Source organism: Accipiter gentilis, chromosome 26, assembly GCF_929443795.1.
Source record: "Accipiter gentilis chromosome 26, bAccGen1.1, whole genome shotgun sequence".
Classification (NCBI taxonomy): Eukaryota; Metazoa; Chordata; class Aves; order Accipitriformes; family Accipitridae; genus Astur; species Astur gentilis.
The window spans coordinates 20,736,722-20,753,861 of record NC_064905.1 but is presented as its reverse complement, the minus strand read 5'-3'; the positions used below and the strand labels follow the sequence as shown (position 1 = coordinate 20,753,861).

The following is a 17,140-nucleotide window of genomic DNA, read 5'->3' as shown; positions in this document are numbered from 1 at the left end:
TACAGCTTCTATGTAAAGTCCAATTTTTAAAGTGAAATTATCTTCATGTCTTAATGCTGTTGCATCAAAATAGTTATTTGCTTCTGTAGTTGCTAATGGATGACACTGATGTGATGATGAGTCTCGCTAGTGGGAGGTGGGAGAAAAATCTAAAACTTCATTGTCTTCATCTTTGCCAAAGAGTGTTTTGCAGTAACTTCTAATGTTACCCTCCAGTCAAGGACTGGACTGAGTTAGAGAGGCAGTAGGATGGAGCAGAGTTTATAGTAGGGTTACCAGCTAGATCTGAGGTGGACATGAAATAGCTTTTTCTCTCTAAACATAACTATGAAAAGGTACTGAGGTTCTCTGCACCATATATAGTGGCTCGACTACGTGGTTTTGGTTTTCGCTAGGGTTCTTTGCTATTAGCAAACTAATTCTGCAAAATTCGCTCTCTAAAGAGATGTTACAAGGTTTCAACAATTTCTGACCTTGGATGAATAGGACTGTCCTGTTTGGCTTATTCCACATATTGCTTGCTGCTTTATCCATCCATTCATGTAAATAATATTTTCAGAGATATTTTTAATAAATCTTTTTCAGGTTAAGTTTTTATGCATCAGTTGGACGTCATTCTTTTCACTTCCACAGCTTAAGTGTGGATAGGGTTCTTCAAGTCTGCATGTTTCCTGACTCATCTACTAATTTGGGCTTTGTCTCTAGAATTGTGTCTTGTAGGTCTGTGTAGTTTATTGCAGAATCTGAGACGGTAATGCTGAAGTGATTAGATGCTGTGAATGAAGTTGCTCATGTCTTTTTTCTCTCTCTTTTTCTTTTTAGGACTTAAATACTATCTATTCTTTCCTTCATGGACTGGACATACTCTCACATTTCAGGGAACATCAGCTAAGGTAAAGTACTATGGAGCTAGTTAGTGTTGCTTAGCACAACTGGTATCTGTGGCTGTATTTTTGTGGAGAAGAGCAAAGCTTTTGTCTGCCTGCACTTCGAGGTGGCAGAGCATTGGCCAAGTCTATTGCTGAGTTAAGTCACTGCAATAACGTGGCATGAAATCTAAACTAATTAGCTTTGCTAAGAAAGAAGGCAGACCGTACTCCCATTTGTCTACAAAGGACTGTGTAGACAGTGCCCTATGTTAACTCTAGATTACAAAAGCTTTTTAAAGCTTCAGACATTCGAGTGATCTCAGAATACATAAAATGGAAGGCCAACAAAGCACAATAAGTGCGTTGGAAGTATTTTAGTTCCTTCAGTTCCGTTGCTATGGGTAATTCCAATGTGTGGGAGTGATTTAAACACTTAGAGAACATGCTGTATATTATCTATTTGGATAATGAAGAACACCGTAATAATTTGAATTTTATGGTTAAGCACATCCTTTGTTTGGAACAAAAAAATAGTTGAATTTGAGGTCTTAGAGACTTAAAGCAGTTCTGCTGAAATGTGGTGATTAATGGCTTATGCTCTTTGGGGATTAAAATTGAAATTAAACTTCTCCTCCTCCCTCAGAATAATGTCATCAAGTGCCCGCTATGAGAGGTACAAGGGCAACCAAGTTCTCTTTTGGTAAGTACATATCACTTGTTGGAGTTCTTCAGCAGAAGTGTAAACAAAAACACTGTTTTGCATGTTGTGATATATCGCTTGCTTTTTCAGTAGTTGTAAATAGAAGGCTTTACAACGTTTAAGCTTGGCCAGACTGGTTAAAAGCTTTGATGGGAGATGGTTGAAGCAGTAGTTCGGTGCTGACATTTGAGAGGTGCCCGTGAATTATTAGCACGGCTCCCAAGGACAACAGAGATGTGTCTGTGCACACGCAAGATCAATTAAAAAGCAGGTAGTGTCACCTCGGCGGTTCGTGGGAGCGGTGGTGACGACTCAGTAGGTGGCACTCTTCCCCTGGAGCTGGCACTGACTGCTTTCTCGGGAACCCAGTTGCTTTGTGGGAGTATCCTGTATCAGAGGAGTGATGGAGCTCAAACACTATCTCCTCTAAATTGCTAGAATTAGTATTTTAGCTTAGAGTTCTTTATAGGTTCCTGCTGGGAGGCAAATATACTTCCCCCCTGTATTTTAGCATCGCTTATGGTCTATTTATCCTCTTACAGCTAATCCTAGCTTTCTGTATAAGGCACATCTTCCAGTACACCTGAGTCTAAATGAGATGCCACCTGCTAGTTCGCGTGGTGCGTATGTGCGACACAAACCTGCTCCAGTACCAGGTCAATGTGCATGTGTGGGGTTGCGTGCTGGAGGAGGAAGGAGATGTTAGGCTGTAGCTGGGAAGCGTCATTGCAGTGCTCTAGGAAGGGGCAAAATCTGCTGCAGTAAAACACGGCAACTTCTGTGCAGACCTACGGGCTCTAGGTTGAAACCTTGGCCCGTCCCCTGTCCGTCCATCTGGGGTCGAATGGCACAATGGGAGATAACACCGCATGTGCATGTGATGCAAGCGCAGAGGTGGAGGAATGCAAAGCAGAAGTCAGATGTATGGGTCTCATATTTTATCTGTAATGCTTGACAGGTCCGGGTAGTATTACTGTCCATGTTGAATTGCTAATCAACTTTAGCATGGAACAAAAATTTTCCTGTATTTGTAGCTTTATGTACACTTTCACTGGAATGAAATGTTTTTACTGAAAATTAATAATTTCATTTTAATAAAATAATTTTTTAAGTTAATGTAAATGTCAAATTGCAAGGTATAAGAAACAGTCTGGATGTAGACGTTTTAAAAAAAGGTAATTCTTGGTAGCATTCAATGAAACTTCTTAGGATTCCAGTCCACGTACCAAATCAGTAGAGTGGTAGATCATTATTTTACTACAATAACATTTTTGCTAATATACTTCTGAGTTGCTGTAAGAACAAAATGGATATCAACAATTTATTTTCTTACAGCTCAGAGACTATTGCAAGATGCTGGTATATACTGCTTTCTGGATCTGTGCTCATGAAGGATTCCATGTTTTTACCACCTTGCAGGTATGTAAAGTTGTTGTTATTATTGAAGGTAAGGTAAGATCTCTTTCTTTTTATTTATTAAATGCCTTCTTACATGTTAAATGTTACTGTAAATTTTTCACAATTTTAAAATAATTTTTATTATTTTGTTTTTCTGAAGTTTGATAGTGGAAGACATGTTCTGCTAATTTGATTTAAATTCCCTTTCACTTTTTCTGTACATTGAAATTTGTGTGAAATACTGCACTTCATGGTTTTAAAATCTTGTTTGGCTTTTTAAGTTTATGAGAGAATTTGTAGTTAGCTTGTTAACTTGGGGGCCTCTTTGAATAATTCCTGCTGTGTAACTGTTTTGTATAGAGTTCCCTGTCTCAAAAAATATGACTGTAGATCACATAGCTTTTACCATTTGGTTGGAGGCTGTATTTAATGGCATATGTGATTTTTATGCGAAGCAAGAAAATAGAGGCCAGCAGCATCGGTTACAGAGAGCGTATGACAGGAGTCTGACTGCATCTCGTAGTTGAAACACAGTAAATGTTGTGACATGCTTTCACTGAAGCATACTGTTTGACCTGAGCTGGACCTTGCTCAAATAATACTCCGAGTACTCAGAGTAATACTCTGACCTTGTATGTCACTCAGAAATTTTACTTCACTATGTCTTGAAGCTGCATGTTGCTTATTTGTATTCAAGCTGCACTTCTAGGCTAAGCAGGAGTGGTTTTAAAAAAAATAAATAAAAATTTAGACTTGCCTTGGTACCCAGTTTGGATAGTTTTTGTTGACATTACCAAAAGTGCTGCTGCCTCTTAGGAAATGAAATGACAGCTTTCCCCCTGCGTGGTGGTTCCGTGATGGACTCTCTCTCCCATGGGCGGTGGGGCACCGGCTCGCTCCTGCCTTGGTGCTGGCCAGCGTGGTCTCCTCTCCCGCTCCTGCCGTGCACTATCGCTGCCGGGCTGGAGTAGGACTGCTTCCCTTCCAGCCATAACAGCACACTGAGATTAACAGAGTGGATACCAGTTTAACATCTTTCCTTTCTTCACAAATGCACCTTATACCGAGGTGTTTATGAAATTCAGATTAATTGGCAGCGTTTACTTGGCATGAGTTGTGATAGAATTAAAAATGTCAACTCCAGCTCAAATACATTTCCACATACTTGAATTTCATAGTAAGTACTAATAAGAACATATAGGACCGAATTTTTCAACTCGGGTCTTGGTTAGCTGTAGGCTAGTTGTTAAACTCTTAATGGTCCTTGAGTGACTGAAGTTCAGCAGTGCCAGAAGTGAGGACAGGGCAAGTTGATATTTGCATAAAACCTAGCTAAAAAATCATTTTTTTGCTAAACTTGAGGAATAAGTCACTTAAGAGCATCATTAACGTTTTTTGTGCCTTTTAAAAAAAAAAAAAAAGGCAAAATAGATCTGTTATTGCTAGTTCACAAGATTACAGCTAGTTTTATTATGGATAATGAGGAAAAAAAGGCCGCTAGATGAAAAAATAGCTGCTAGATGGTGAAAGGGTCACAGAGTTCTGTTAGATGAAACTGTTGGCAGGTTACAGTATACAGGGTGTGTTTGTCCCCTTACGTAGTGAGTTCATGTAAAAAGGAAGGGAATGCACTCCTCTGCTGGTTGTTCCCTGTCCGTGTCTTTGTTGCAGTGAGGGGAAGAAATGAAAAATTCAAAGGCCAGAGGAGCATTGTCATGCTGAAGTTTTGAAGGATAAATGCACACATGTACAATTAGACAAACTAAAATTACTGTTAATTAGTTAGCATTTAAGTAGTGCAAAGGATGCTGAAAATCTTTGAAGCTTTTTGTTTCCGCCAATGCTTTGACTCTGGGGCAACCTGCAAGCTCCTTCTCCCCTTTGCTTCCTCCCTGGGACTCTGAGGCCACGTAGACGGGTAAGGAAGGAGAATCACCACTTGGACACAAGAACAGAAGGAAGAGGGCAGCTCACTTTCTGTTTCGTTCAAATTACATTTGTGCATTGTCCAACCTCAATTTAGAATTTAAAATATAATGCTTTTTTGCCTCCTTTTTTTAAGTACAGTGGGGTAAATTTAAGTTACCTTCCCTGGTCTGAATACCTCATATAACACATTTTTAGTTGAGGGAGCTGCACAGTCACCGATCACTTACAGGCTATTTTCATATGAAACAGTCCCTTGGATAATTTACTAGTATTCTTTCATAATTGTAATTAGCACCATTTTAAAGTAATATTTTGTTATGCATTATTCCTTGTCCCCAACCAAGTTCCTGATTATGTGAGTCGTTCTGAAAGGAGGCTTAAATACGCATCTGTAAGGAAACACAATATTGTCTTCATTCTTCCTGTCTCAGGTATTACAGAGCTATTCATTTTGATAGGAACAAAAATAAGTTTTTTGTTTGTTTCTGGTTTTTGTGGTGTTTTTTGTGTTGTGGTTTTTTTTATTACTTTTGCTTCAGCTGTAACAGTGGAAATGACCCACAGTATACCATTAGGTGTAAATCATCTTTGAAATACAGTTTCTTTATTTTTGAAAACTTTCTATTTAATGTTAATAACAGTCAAGATAATTATCTAAATTGATTTTTTTTTTTTCTTTTTAAGAAAAATCACTTGCTGCAGTTTGGTGTCGCTCTGTGCTTTGAGTTTTAGAAAAGAGTGCCCGACCACCTTTGGCAATATTTTTTACTGTAATACGAAAAAAATAATTGTGAGTTTAAAGGAGGATATGAAGGACACTTGTCCATTCAAAGAATTCATCTTTGATGGAAGAGCTTGTTGCCGTGCTTTCTATGCCTAATGAGCATATATATCTATATATACCTATATGATATTAGTGAAATAAACTTTACGGAAGAGTACATTGTTTGGGACACTGATTTGTCTGTGCTTTTTTTTTTTTTTATTTCCGCAGCAGGATAGCAGTGGGTGAGTGTAGGAAATTAAAAGAAAACCACGCTTGAAGTGTTCTGAGATTGCTGAAGGGAATGGAGACATCCTTCCAGCCAGTTAGGTTTTTGGTAGGCTTACTGCTGCTCAGACACTGGCATCAGATAAAGCTTATCTGTTTGATTTGTTGAATATGGTATAAATGTGTCAACACATGAGCAGAGGTGAGTGAGGTTAGAGACAGGTGTCATCCGCACAAAAGTGGTGCAGGAGACTGATGATGGCTTTGAGATGTCCAGGGGGAAAATGAGGACTGAAATAGAATCCTTAATGTGAGGAAGGCAATAGCAACCAAGGATGAGAATTTAGGCTTTAGTCTGGAGACCTCCTAGTGCTTTGAAAAGGTCAAGAGCCAGGTTTGAATAATTGTCATTCTGGAAGAACTGGGTAGACAGAGGCATTCTGTAAAACAGGTAATAGTTAGCAAATGGATTCTAGTTTGAAACTCAGTCCTTGTGTATACTTTGTAACACCCCCCCACTCCCTAGTTATCTCTTTGTAATGTTGACGTGGTAATTTCAATTTTATTTGTCCTCTGGGGCATTTGACGAACATTACATAGTTAAGGGCCTTCTGTATGTTTTAGGGTTCTTTTGCTGGGAATACTGGAACAGTTTTTTATAAAACGTGAGAAGCAGGATATCGGTGTTTTTCAGTTAGAGGAAGCTGGTTTCCTGGGCAATAGGGGTTTTTAAGGCCCCCTTTTCTTGTGAAGTTGTTGGTTTTAATCTGTTTTGTTTGGCAATCATTCTTCAAAATGCTATTATTGGGATTGTGTTATAAACTAACTTCCTAGCGACTTTTGTTCAATAATTATATAAGAAACTGCTGTTAGTTGATTGTTAGTGAGATACTTTCAGTCTCCATAACTAAGACTGGAAGGTGATGATGATTTAATGACTGTTTCCTGGTACCTCCTCACAATACATGTCCTTTTTCTGTCATCTGACCCATGATTACCTTGATAGATAGGAGGAGATTTTAGTAGACAACTGTAAGCTCAACCTGGTTAAGATGTTGGTTAAGTACTCCTTTTGCATGCCTTGTTTCATCCACTGACTCAGTGGTTTCAGAGTCAACAGAGCCTCATGGAAGCCTTAGTTTTCTTCTGCAGATCTTTTTGAAATAAAATATTCTATGGACTCAAACCTGAAAGAGGCATAGACCCATGGAAGCATAAGAAGGTGGGCAGTCACTGCTTCATTAACTTTCTATATATATTTGAATGAGTAAGGGTGTAAGCTGTGGCTCACTGTGCTTGAGAAGGGCTTTTTGTTCAACTTGGATGAATTTGTATGCAAGCTGTAATTCAGAAATTGGCTTAAAAATCAGAGGAGTTAAACTTGCATCCAGGTGTGATAGATCTAGTCAATATTCTGACACTGATGGTCATGACGAGAAAAGCCCTGTAAGGTATTTTTTTATCTTTTAAGGTAAGAAGCAGATCAGTCAGTAATATCTGGTGCAAAGATGGCATAACCTTGATTATCCTATTGCCCTGGAGAATGGATTTGTCAATAGATTTGGCATAGTAGGAAAAGAATTCGCTTCTAACATGAAAGCAATGGCTGGAACAAAAGAGCAGGATTGACAGATTTTGTGGAAGGAAAATCATGTCAGCAAGTTAAAGAGTTTTTTTTGTTAACCTTGCTTGTTAATCAAGATAATTCACTTGAACAGGATATTTGAAGGAGATTACTCACAGCAAGATTAGCCATAGGAAATATATCAAGGGCCTGGAGGAACTTTTGAAGCCAATTATGTGGATGACAGCCTCCTACAGCTGTGAGAATTGAACCTCGAAGGGAAAAATACAAAGTCTTGAAACATTCAAGATGTAGTCTTATTAAAAACAAACACTTCTCTTTTCTGAGCCCTTCCAAGAAATTCATGAACAGCCCTTCCAAAATCTTACAAGTAGAGAAAATTGGCATCGTTGTCCTATTAAGGTAGTGCATTTCTTGGCTAAAAACTTTTACTTTATTCAAAATGGACTCATGGTCATATTGTGGTATCTTTTCATGAGAGCTGTAGACTTGTCATTGACTTGATAAGCCATTTCTCTTTCTCTTTCTCTTCTTGGGTAAAAGAAGACATAAATGCTTGGATCAAGAAAATTGTCACAGTGAAAGAGGAACTCCAGTTTTGCATTATGAACAGCAGCTTGAGTTGAAATTATTTTAGCTTGTTTTGTATTAACTTAATATTTGTGAATAACAATATTTTAACATATTTTGAATCTTACTGTGACTGTTAATAGTGTTTCAGTCTGTTCTATGTGAAGTACCAGAAGCACAGAAAATTCTGTGCTTTTACAGGACTGTCAATGTTGGTAAATAAGAATGCAAGATTAAAGACTTAGAGGAAATTTAAGTTGTGCAAATTGTATTTTAGAAATCTTTAAATTTTGATGTGTGTAACTTTGAGGTATAAATATATTTGAAAACAAATGTATCATGTAAAACCAGATCGGTTTTACTTCTAAAACCTGTAGTGCTGTTTCCTGCAAGCTCTTGTGAATTTGTGCCATTCACTGAAAAAGTAAATGAGTGGCTTGGAGCTCCTGCATTACCAGCTTCTGCCAGTAAAAGATGTACTGGAATTTTTCTCCCACTGGTCCTTCCTTTCCAGGTTCAACTTTATTAAATACTGCTTTCTGCTTAGATCGTACCTGCTTTATCCAAGCTCTGTCCCAGTGCTCCTTAGCCTCTGCTCTGTCTCTTCTTTCTTGTCTCCATCCCAGTGTCTGCCATTTGAGTCCTGATGGCTGTAGTGTGGAATATTGCTTTTTCTCCATCAGCTACCAAGGTCTAGATACCTATGTGTGCCAGTCCACTGCTGGCATACAGTACACATAATTTTTGACAAACTTGCAGTTGCTGTTTGTGTAACTGTAAAAATTGCAGAGGTCTTAGGACAATACTTTTTTGCTTCACAGTTGAAAGCTCTTTGCAACTAACTGTTGTAGATTATTTTTCTGCTTTCTAAAAGACAGCTTGAGGCTTACATCCCTGTTCTTATCAAGAGAAAAGATAGATTTTTATACTCACCGCTGGATAAGCAGCAGTGGTTATTCAGTGCATTTGTGGCTCTAGATGAGGGGCTGTTTTCCCTGGATATTTGTATAAGTGGTAACTTGTAGCATTGCCTGACAGCCAGTAAGTAACCTAACAACTTGGGAATGCTACCAATAAACATATTTTGTAAAACTAATTAATTCAGATACGGTTGTTCGTATTGAAATTCTGGCAGTGCTAGTGCTGTGATGAAAATACTCTGAGGAGAAAGGGAATGTGGATGAGAAGAAGAGGCAACGCACTGGTGAGAGGCCGTGTGCTTTGGTCTCCCAAAGTGCAGCTCCTTGTACTGGAGGTGCTGCCATTGAGTAAGGGCTGGGAAGGTGTTGCAAACTAAGAGCACATGGTGCATCTTTTTTGATGTGGAACAATCTTCTATGAAAGCCAAAAGAATGAAGAAAGACTATATTCATACCTGTCACAACTAAATGACCAAATAATCTTGTCTGTAGTCCGTCCGTCCCCGTCCGTCCCCCCCCCCCAGGTAATTTCCTGTTGTTCATTCATAGTTTCTTACAGCAGCTGCCCTATAGAGGTTTTAGAGAGTGCAAGGGATGCTGATTGTGCCACAGAAATAGGGGGTGTTTTTATTGGCTAAACTAAAGAAGTCCAAGAGATGTGAAATTGGAAGCTAAGGGTACTGCGCGGTTTGTTTATATCTAAAATACAATTTTACTAAGACTATCTAATCACATGGCCTGGAAAAGCTGCAAAGCTTCACAGAAAGTGGTCAGTAAGGTACAGGCTGCCTCAAAGCATCATCGTGCTCAGAGTCTGAAGTAATTAGTATAGACATCTTGAGCTTGCAGCCTGCAAATCGAGCAGCATGTTATGCAGCCTCTAAAATCATTCCCAATTAAAACGTCCAGCAAGCTTAAGAGATAAACTAAATGTTGTTGTTGTTGAGAGCTAATGCAAAAATGGTTTTTGATGACTGAGCATTAATTGAAATTGCCGTTTTGCATTCAGCCATGTATCTTGTGGCTTCAGGTTTCCTTTAAACCATTTTCTGATGGAGTTAAGTGTTCTATATTTTTATAGTTAAATTACTTTGAAATGCTCAGGCCTTGCACAGTATATAGTATCATGAAAACCCTGCCACCTACATTTGCTGAAACTTTTGGTCTGTGCTCATTTAACTTTTTCCCCCATCTCCTTACTCTGTTTTGCAAATAGAGTGCGTTTGGGGCTGCTCAGCAGTTTGCAATGCAGTGGGAAACGCTGCAGACTGCTGCAAGGGCTCCTGGCGGGACTGTGCTGATTGTCACTGTGTGCTCCAGAAAGGGAGCCGAGAGACCTCCCCAGCAGCCCAGTTTTTCAGATGATGATCGATCTGAGAAAAATCTAGAGAAATTAAGACCTCCATGCAGATGCCCAGGGAAAACAAGTTATTCCTGTGAGGGTTTCAGTGTCGATTACACTCATATGCCACGACTGCGATGTAAGAAGGGCAGATTCTGTCTTCTCTATCCACAGTCAGCGTGGCTGTGTTACTGCCGATTGTGTGGCTATGCAGGTTTTCCCCTCTTTGTTACTTCCCAGCCAATGACAAGGAGTTTAAGTGTAAAATTACATTTTTAGAGTATTTAGATTGGAGTTTAATGATACTAATGGCTGTTCCAAGCCATTCATAATATACTTGTATAGTACATTCAGTGGTAACTGAATGGATTTTGTCTTGGATCTGAACAGCCGCTACATTGCAGTAGGTGTCGCGGGTGTCTGCTGGAACAGCTGTTTTGCACAAGAGGCACTCTTTGAGGAAAGGAAAAACGAAATGCTTTTCAAATTAAGGGTAAGCCTTGACTTGTGGAAAAAAAACCCAACCAAAAACATTTTCATCTCTTAAAAAAAAACAACCACCAACCACTGACCAACCAACATGTCCATTTCTTATGCAACTTGTCTCTTCCAGGCCAAGTTATGCACTTGCATGCAAAATGTTTTTGCGTTGGAGAAATCCAGCCAGGTTAGTGGATGCATGGGGTCACAGAGTTCTCTTTGCAGTGGCAAAAAGTACAATTTGTCTTCATCTTTATGTTCCTAAAAGCAGCCTGACAGGCAGACAGGCAGTTTGAGAGACAAGTGTATTCATAAGAAGAAAATATCTGCAAAAATTTGCAAACCCTTTGTTTGTTATACTGAAAAACTGGTATATCGGTCTCCTAGCCCAGTCCTACATGTAATATAGCACTGACTATTACTGCAGATAGCTTTATCGACAATCAGAGATAACTCTGCATTATTGATACCAACTTATACAGCCAGGATAATTTTATGATTTCGTAGTTCCTGCAAAATACAGAACAAATCTTAAAGTGCTTGATATCTCGTCATTGAAGGCTTTGATGCATGAAATAGTTGAAAATACTGTTTCAGGATGTAGTAGAATATTGTCAGTTTGAAGATGCCTGCTAGTTAGTGCTTGAACAAATAATAAGGCATTCAGTCTCAGTTTCTATCCGTTTGTAGGCTGAAAGCACTTCAGGACAGGCTATATTTTTACCTTTAAAGTATGTACTGTATTTTGAGTATTGCATAATGAGAAACCATCAGTAATGAATAACTTCAGCACATTGATATCAAGAAATTCTCAAGTTAAATTGACTGCTGTTCCTTAAATTTGTCAGTCTTGAAATTCCAGATGTGTTTCAGCACCAAATACTCAGGTTGCTTAACAGCTGGATATGAAGCATTTTTAAACATTTGTGTTTAGAAAGCTGTTTTTGTGTACATTATATTTAAAAAACCTACTTTATTGTGTTCAAAATGTGTTATGTTGGAGGTTTTTCTAAGTAGTTTGCTGTGTAAGTAAGGTTTGTTGTAAAAGCTCCAGTGTCTTAAAGAAGTTTTAATGCCTTCCAGTATTTTGGGGAGTGGGCATGAGTTTGAAAACTGCCTATTCTCAAACACGAAAGGCTTTCTCCAGTGAACAACTTTGATCTGTCCCCTATGCCAGTAAAGTCAAGCGTATCCTCAGGTGCTTGCACGTTAAAGATTTTGGAGTTCGGCTCTGCAGTCATGGAGGGTTTTCTCTGTATTAGCAAATCACACAGTGGAAAAGGGAAAGATGAACCAAGTGAAATGGCCGATACTGAGAATTGTGTTATTTGCAGTTCTGGGCTTTTATGTTTCAGTAGCTCTAGTCTGATCCCGTGGCCTGGGCACCCATTAGTGGTTGGTGTGTGATACCACGCCAGTTTAACTTACATTCCTTTCACACATGACATAAGTGCTTAAGCATTTTTAATTAAGAATAGCAGTGAATCAGGAGGAAAACAAGGTTTCTTGCAAATGAGGCATCCATAAATCAAGGGTAAACAAAGCTGCCTTTGGTATGTGGAAGACATTTTTTTCCCATGACAGTGTTGCAAGCCAGTGAGTGAGTGTCTGAAAATTAATGATGCAGATGTAATAGATGAATATTAAGTGACAGGAGCATAAAATAAAATTATAAATAAAAAAAGCATAACGTAGTTTATACTACTGACTTTTCTGGGCTTTCAACAGTGGGAAGCTATAGAATAATGATGTTAAAATGTGTGCGACTAAGTATACAGATGAAGGAAAATTTTAATTGTTGGATTGTTTAAAACTGTAACGGTTATATCTTTGGTAGTATGTCCTTTGACATAGTTTTTACGGTATTGTAAGAAGACCTTAATTTAGATTAGTTTCATGCTTTCTCACACTTTTCAGTATTTGTATTAGTTTAAATTCTTAATTGGATTATGTTTGCCACTCTGCTTGCAAGCACTAAAGCACACGTAACGTGCTGTACCTTAATGAGGCTTTCCCATTTTTCTTCCGTATCTCACCACATATGACATCAAGAGGGCTTAACGTTTAGGGATGTATTTACAGCTGGGATGGTTTGTAAGCAGAGGTGTGCTGATGGCCAGCTGAAATGGGCTTGTTGGACGAGACCTCCCCAAGGAGCAGACCTGGCCCCGTGAAGTGACTTCCATGGTCATGGTCTCGCGGGAATGTGGTGGTCTGCTGCGGTGCTGAGTTGGGTAACCAGTATGACTAAGGACTGAGAGCTCTCGCAAGAAACACCACATGTTCTTGGCACCACAGCAAAGGATGAATTAGTCCCAAAAGTAAAGATTGCCCTATCTTGTCCAGAATTAAATGTACAACTTTTCAGAGCTGTCGTCTTTGAGAAGCAGTGTGGTTTTAGGTTTGGGTGGGTGTTTAATGGCTGACTAAAGACGTCTCAGAGTAATTTGTTGTCACAGAAATGTTCTTTTCCTTTGGAAGAATGGTCAGCACGAAAGCTTGCTCTTGTCTTTCCAAACAGGATTTTATCTCCACCATTTGCAAAGCTTTGTTCAACTTAACCTTCTCCCTTTCCAAAGGTCCTCTTACATTTTGATACTGAAATCAATTAATCTTAAGTGTTTGCATACCTTTGTAAGTACTGTACTGTTAATTTTTCTAATGTAAATATTTATTGACTAGAAGATGGCAGGCTTAATACTAGACATGACTAGGTGACTCCAAAACCTAATTATTCTCTTCTTTTACTGTCACAGTACTCATCGTTAATTAAGGTAATGCTTGAAATTATTTCTTTTAAAAAAAAAAGTGAGTAACTGCTGATTACCTACAATTCCCACAAAGACTTCAACCATCACTTCAAGGCAGATTTAGATGACTCTGGGACTGTTACGCTGCTGCTTGCTCCTCTCCATGCCTCCTCCTTCTCTCTTTCCCTTGGATGTGCATGCATTCTGGTTCTGGCTATGGTTTTTTCCTAATGTATTTGTCTGAACTCATTAAGACTCTAATTCTGTGACAATAAACCAATAAAGTAGATAGTTGAACTTTAATGTTGATTAATGGTAGTCTGTTATAAAAAGAAACATGACAAATGTTGTACGTTACCATCTTCTATCAGTTAGACAAATATGTGTGCATCCTTGCTTACATATTTCCTAATGATATTTTCTTGTTGCCTGTTATTAATGTTAGTGGATGTTACTTCTGAAGAAAGAGTCTTCCTTGGTCAATGGTTTCAGGGCTGAGTTTCTGTTTATTCCAAACATTACATTGTGTAATTTTACAAGACAATTAGGAAGGAACATCATTCTGAAGCCTTGATTAAAATCGGCAGAGTAGCGAAATACACTGATGTCAGCAAACCTCTTAACTGATAGAGAAGTTACACATTTGTATTCTAGAGAAAAAATATGGAATAAGTCGTTAAAAAAGTTAAAATCCATGTTTCTAAAACACATTGGGTATGTTAATTAAGAAGATTGTTAAAAATTTATATTTTTAAAACGTAGTGGTTATGGCTGGGGAAAAACCATATGACGCCTCCTATTTTTGAAGGAGCTCTGTTGTGGTATAATCGATAAAACATCCCATGATGTGCACCAGGAAATAATTAAACTTGACCTATTGACTTGTAAATATGAGTAGTTTATTCTTTAGGATTAGAAGGGTGAGTTTTGTCGTTGGAACCTAATCCTTTTCTGAGTGTTCGGTTGTTGTAAAGTGCTTGATGGACCAGAAATGATAGTGCCAAGGGCTTGACCTTTGTTAGAAGTGGTGTTCCTTTCCTAGCATTATTGTTTACTGCCATTACTTAATTAGCAAATGTTGCAACATAAGCAGAGGGGAGCTTGACAGTAGCTGAATTTCATGGTGTGTTTATGTAAAACAAAACAAAAAGAAAACAACCCTCCCTCAACCTCCAGTAGTTTGATAAATTGTTGTTGTACAATAAAAATACAGTGCTTTAACAACCTTCAGCAGAAAATTGTAGCTTTTTTCCTAACTACTGGGGATATAACATTAGTAGTAATCTATTTTGTGATAACACAGATAGTGATTGTTTCCGTTTTAAAAAGCTGCAAAAACTAAAACTTCCAGTTGCACATAATCCCTTTAGAATTGTGTTGGGGGGAAGGGGGGATCTATTGTCTTTAGTTTTCTATTGTATGGAATAGAATTAGAAGTATTTCACGTATTTTTCTTTTTTTTTCTTTTTTCCGATTGCAAATGATACCTTAGCAAAGTTGGTTTCACTTTGGTTTGTGGAGAAATCATAACATGGAATTTTAATTCACCTCGAAGTTAGAGCTTACATTGAGCTTACATGAAAAATGACATTTCTGTATTTTCTGAACTAAATTAACTTTGTTGTAATAGTAGGAGTAGTTTGGCCATTCTTTTTGAGGTATTGCAAATACACAAGACTGTCATGCCTGGATCACATGCTGTGTGGAAAAAGCATGAAAGAAGGCACGAAAACTTTAGCTATGAGTTGCTTACTATAGATGTGTGAAAATGCCAGTTTTCCGTGTGAAACTTCTGCTTCTTTGGCCTGCTATAGCATGAGGTGAGAAAATTTGAGTTGTCGTTTATGACTCCATGGCAATCGTGTAATTGAAAATTTATTTTTTTTTTTTTTAGTAGACCATTAGCAAAATCAAAACTTGACAGTTTAAACTGCCATGCTCCTGTTACTTGTAATACTTTATCCTGACCGGATTATACTGATAATTTCATTGTTGGAATAATCTGAAGCTTCACTTGAGTAACTTCATGGTTTAGTTGCTTAAGTTCCTTTCCTGAAAATGCACGTGTCCTACAAAAGTTTTTTTGTGCACCCCAATAGGTAGTTTGTAAGCACGAGTCTTTTAAACGTTTTCTACAAAGTCATTGTGTTTCAGTGGATATTTGCTGTCGAGATGACTGTGTGTGTAACTCAAGTGTTTTGTGTGGCTGAAGTTTCAGATGTACTTTCCAAATGTAACCTTAGTGAAAACAGATGGAGCTGACCCACTTTTTTAGGATTTGTCTCCACACTTGTCTTAATCTCCTTCTAATTCACACATTAATCTCTGCTTTGAGTTAACTGATACTTCAGTTATTTCACCTGCTGATATGTGTTAAAATGTGATTGCTGTTGACAGTCTGAGGTTGTAACACAGCAGCTATAACTACTGAACTGCTAATCCAGAAACAATGCTGTTAATCAGGTAGGGTTTTTTAATTTGATGTCTGTATGGGATTGCTTTCACTTGAGCTCAGTTGAGTGGGGTAGGTCGAGCATACCTAACTCAAGCTAACAGGTCCGTAGTGAAGATAAACTTCCTTAATGCGTGCAGCCAGATATATTCCATTCCAGGTGTTACTACAGTCACAAATTCAGTGATTTAAGAGGTTATTGGTCTGTAACGCACCCCACACCCACCCAGCAGTATCTAGCTCAGCTCTTTTTTGCTGCTAGTTCCGGCACCCTGAGATCTGCTTGCATGGTACCTTCTCCAGAGTTGATTCCCCTAAAGTTACCTCAGTTCTTGGGTGTCCTGAAGGTAGTCTCCTTTTCGAGTCAATCAGCTGAAGCACATCCGATTGCTTTTAGCCTGTCTCCTTAGTTGCCGTATTATACTGCCCATCACATTTTGTTGCATTTGTGTTTTTTCATATTTCTTAAATAGAACCTGTCATGATAATAGGCTCCTTGTGGTGGTACAAGAAGCAACACAAAGGCAGAGGTCACTAGTTAAGGCTCAGTTTTAGAGAAGAGGTTCTCTGTCCTCCCGTTTGCTGGGAGGATGAAGGGGCGTCGTGGAGTTGAAGGAACTCTCATTAAAAATGCTGCATGCAAAGAAGTACTTCGGAGTTCTTGGGATTTATGTATATTTGTTTTTACACAGCCTGTTTAATGCTTAATTAAAATTTACTAATGTTTTCTTGTCAACGCTGAAATGCATTGTGGGTGGTTTTGAGTATCTGCAAGTAATAATGGTTTTACAACGGAACATTCTTTGTATTTAGGCTTTACATAGGAGGCTATAATAAGAGGTCCTGAGTAAATTAAAAAAATTATGATAATAGTACTGTCTGGTTAGAATTTTTCACGCAATAGTTTTCATCAATTTTTCTTTGTCCTTTTTTTGTTTTTAAGGATGTTGTAACATGCACCATTGCCAACTATTTTTATTACTGAAAAGGTAAAATAGGCTGTTCATCTCATTCTTTTTCATTTGCTTTTTTTCCATCACACTCTAGTTTTGGCAAGCAGTCTGGAGGAAAACGAGGATGCGAATGTATCATATTGGAGCCTTCAGAAATGATTGTGGTAAGACGGTTTTTTTTCAAATGTATTTAAATCTATT

At 38.3% G+C, this 17,140-nt stretch overlaps 1 protein-coding gene across 7 annotated transcripts in view; it reads left to right on the top strand.

Annotated features, from left to right (window-relative positions):
* Window positions 1-17,140, top strand: part of RAPGEF6 (Rap guanine nucleotide exchange factor 6) — a 135,008-nt gene that overhangs the window by 26,618 nt on the left and 91,250 nt on the right. For all 7 annotated transcript variants that reach the window (XM_049830074.1, XM_049830067.1, XM_049830072.1 and 4 more), the window contains exons 3-6: window positions 823-893; window positions 1,513-1,569; window positions 2,905-2,988; window positions 17,034-17,103. In XM_049830074.1, the coding sequence (XP_049686031.1) occupies window positions 823-893; window positions 1,513-1,569; window positions 2,905-2,988; window positions 17,034-17,103 (282 nt within the window). The remainder of the gene's footprint in view (window positions 1-822; window positions 894-1,512; window positions 1,570-2,904; window positions 2,989-17,033; window positions 17,104-17,140) is intronic.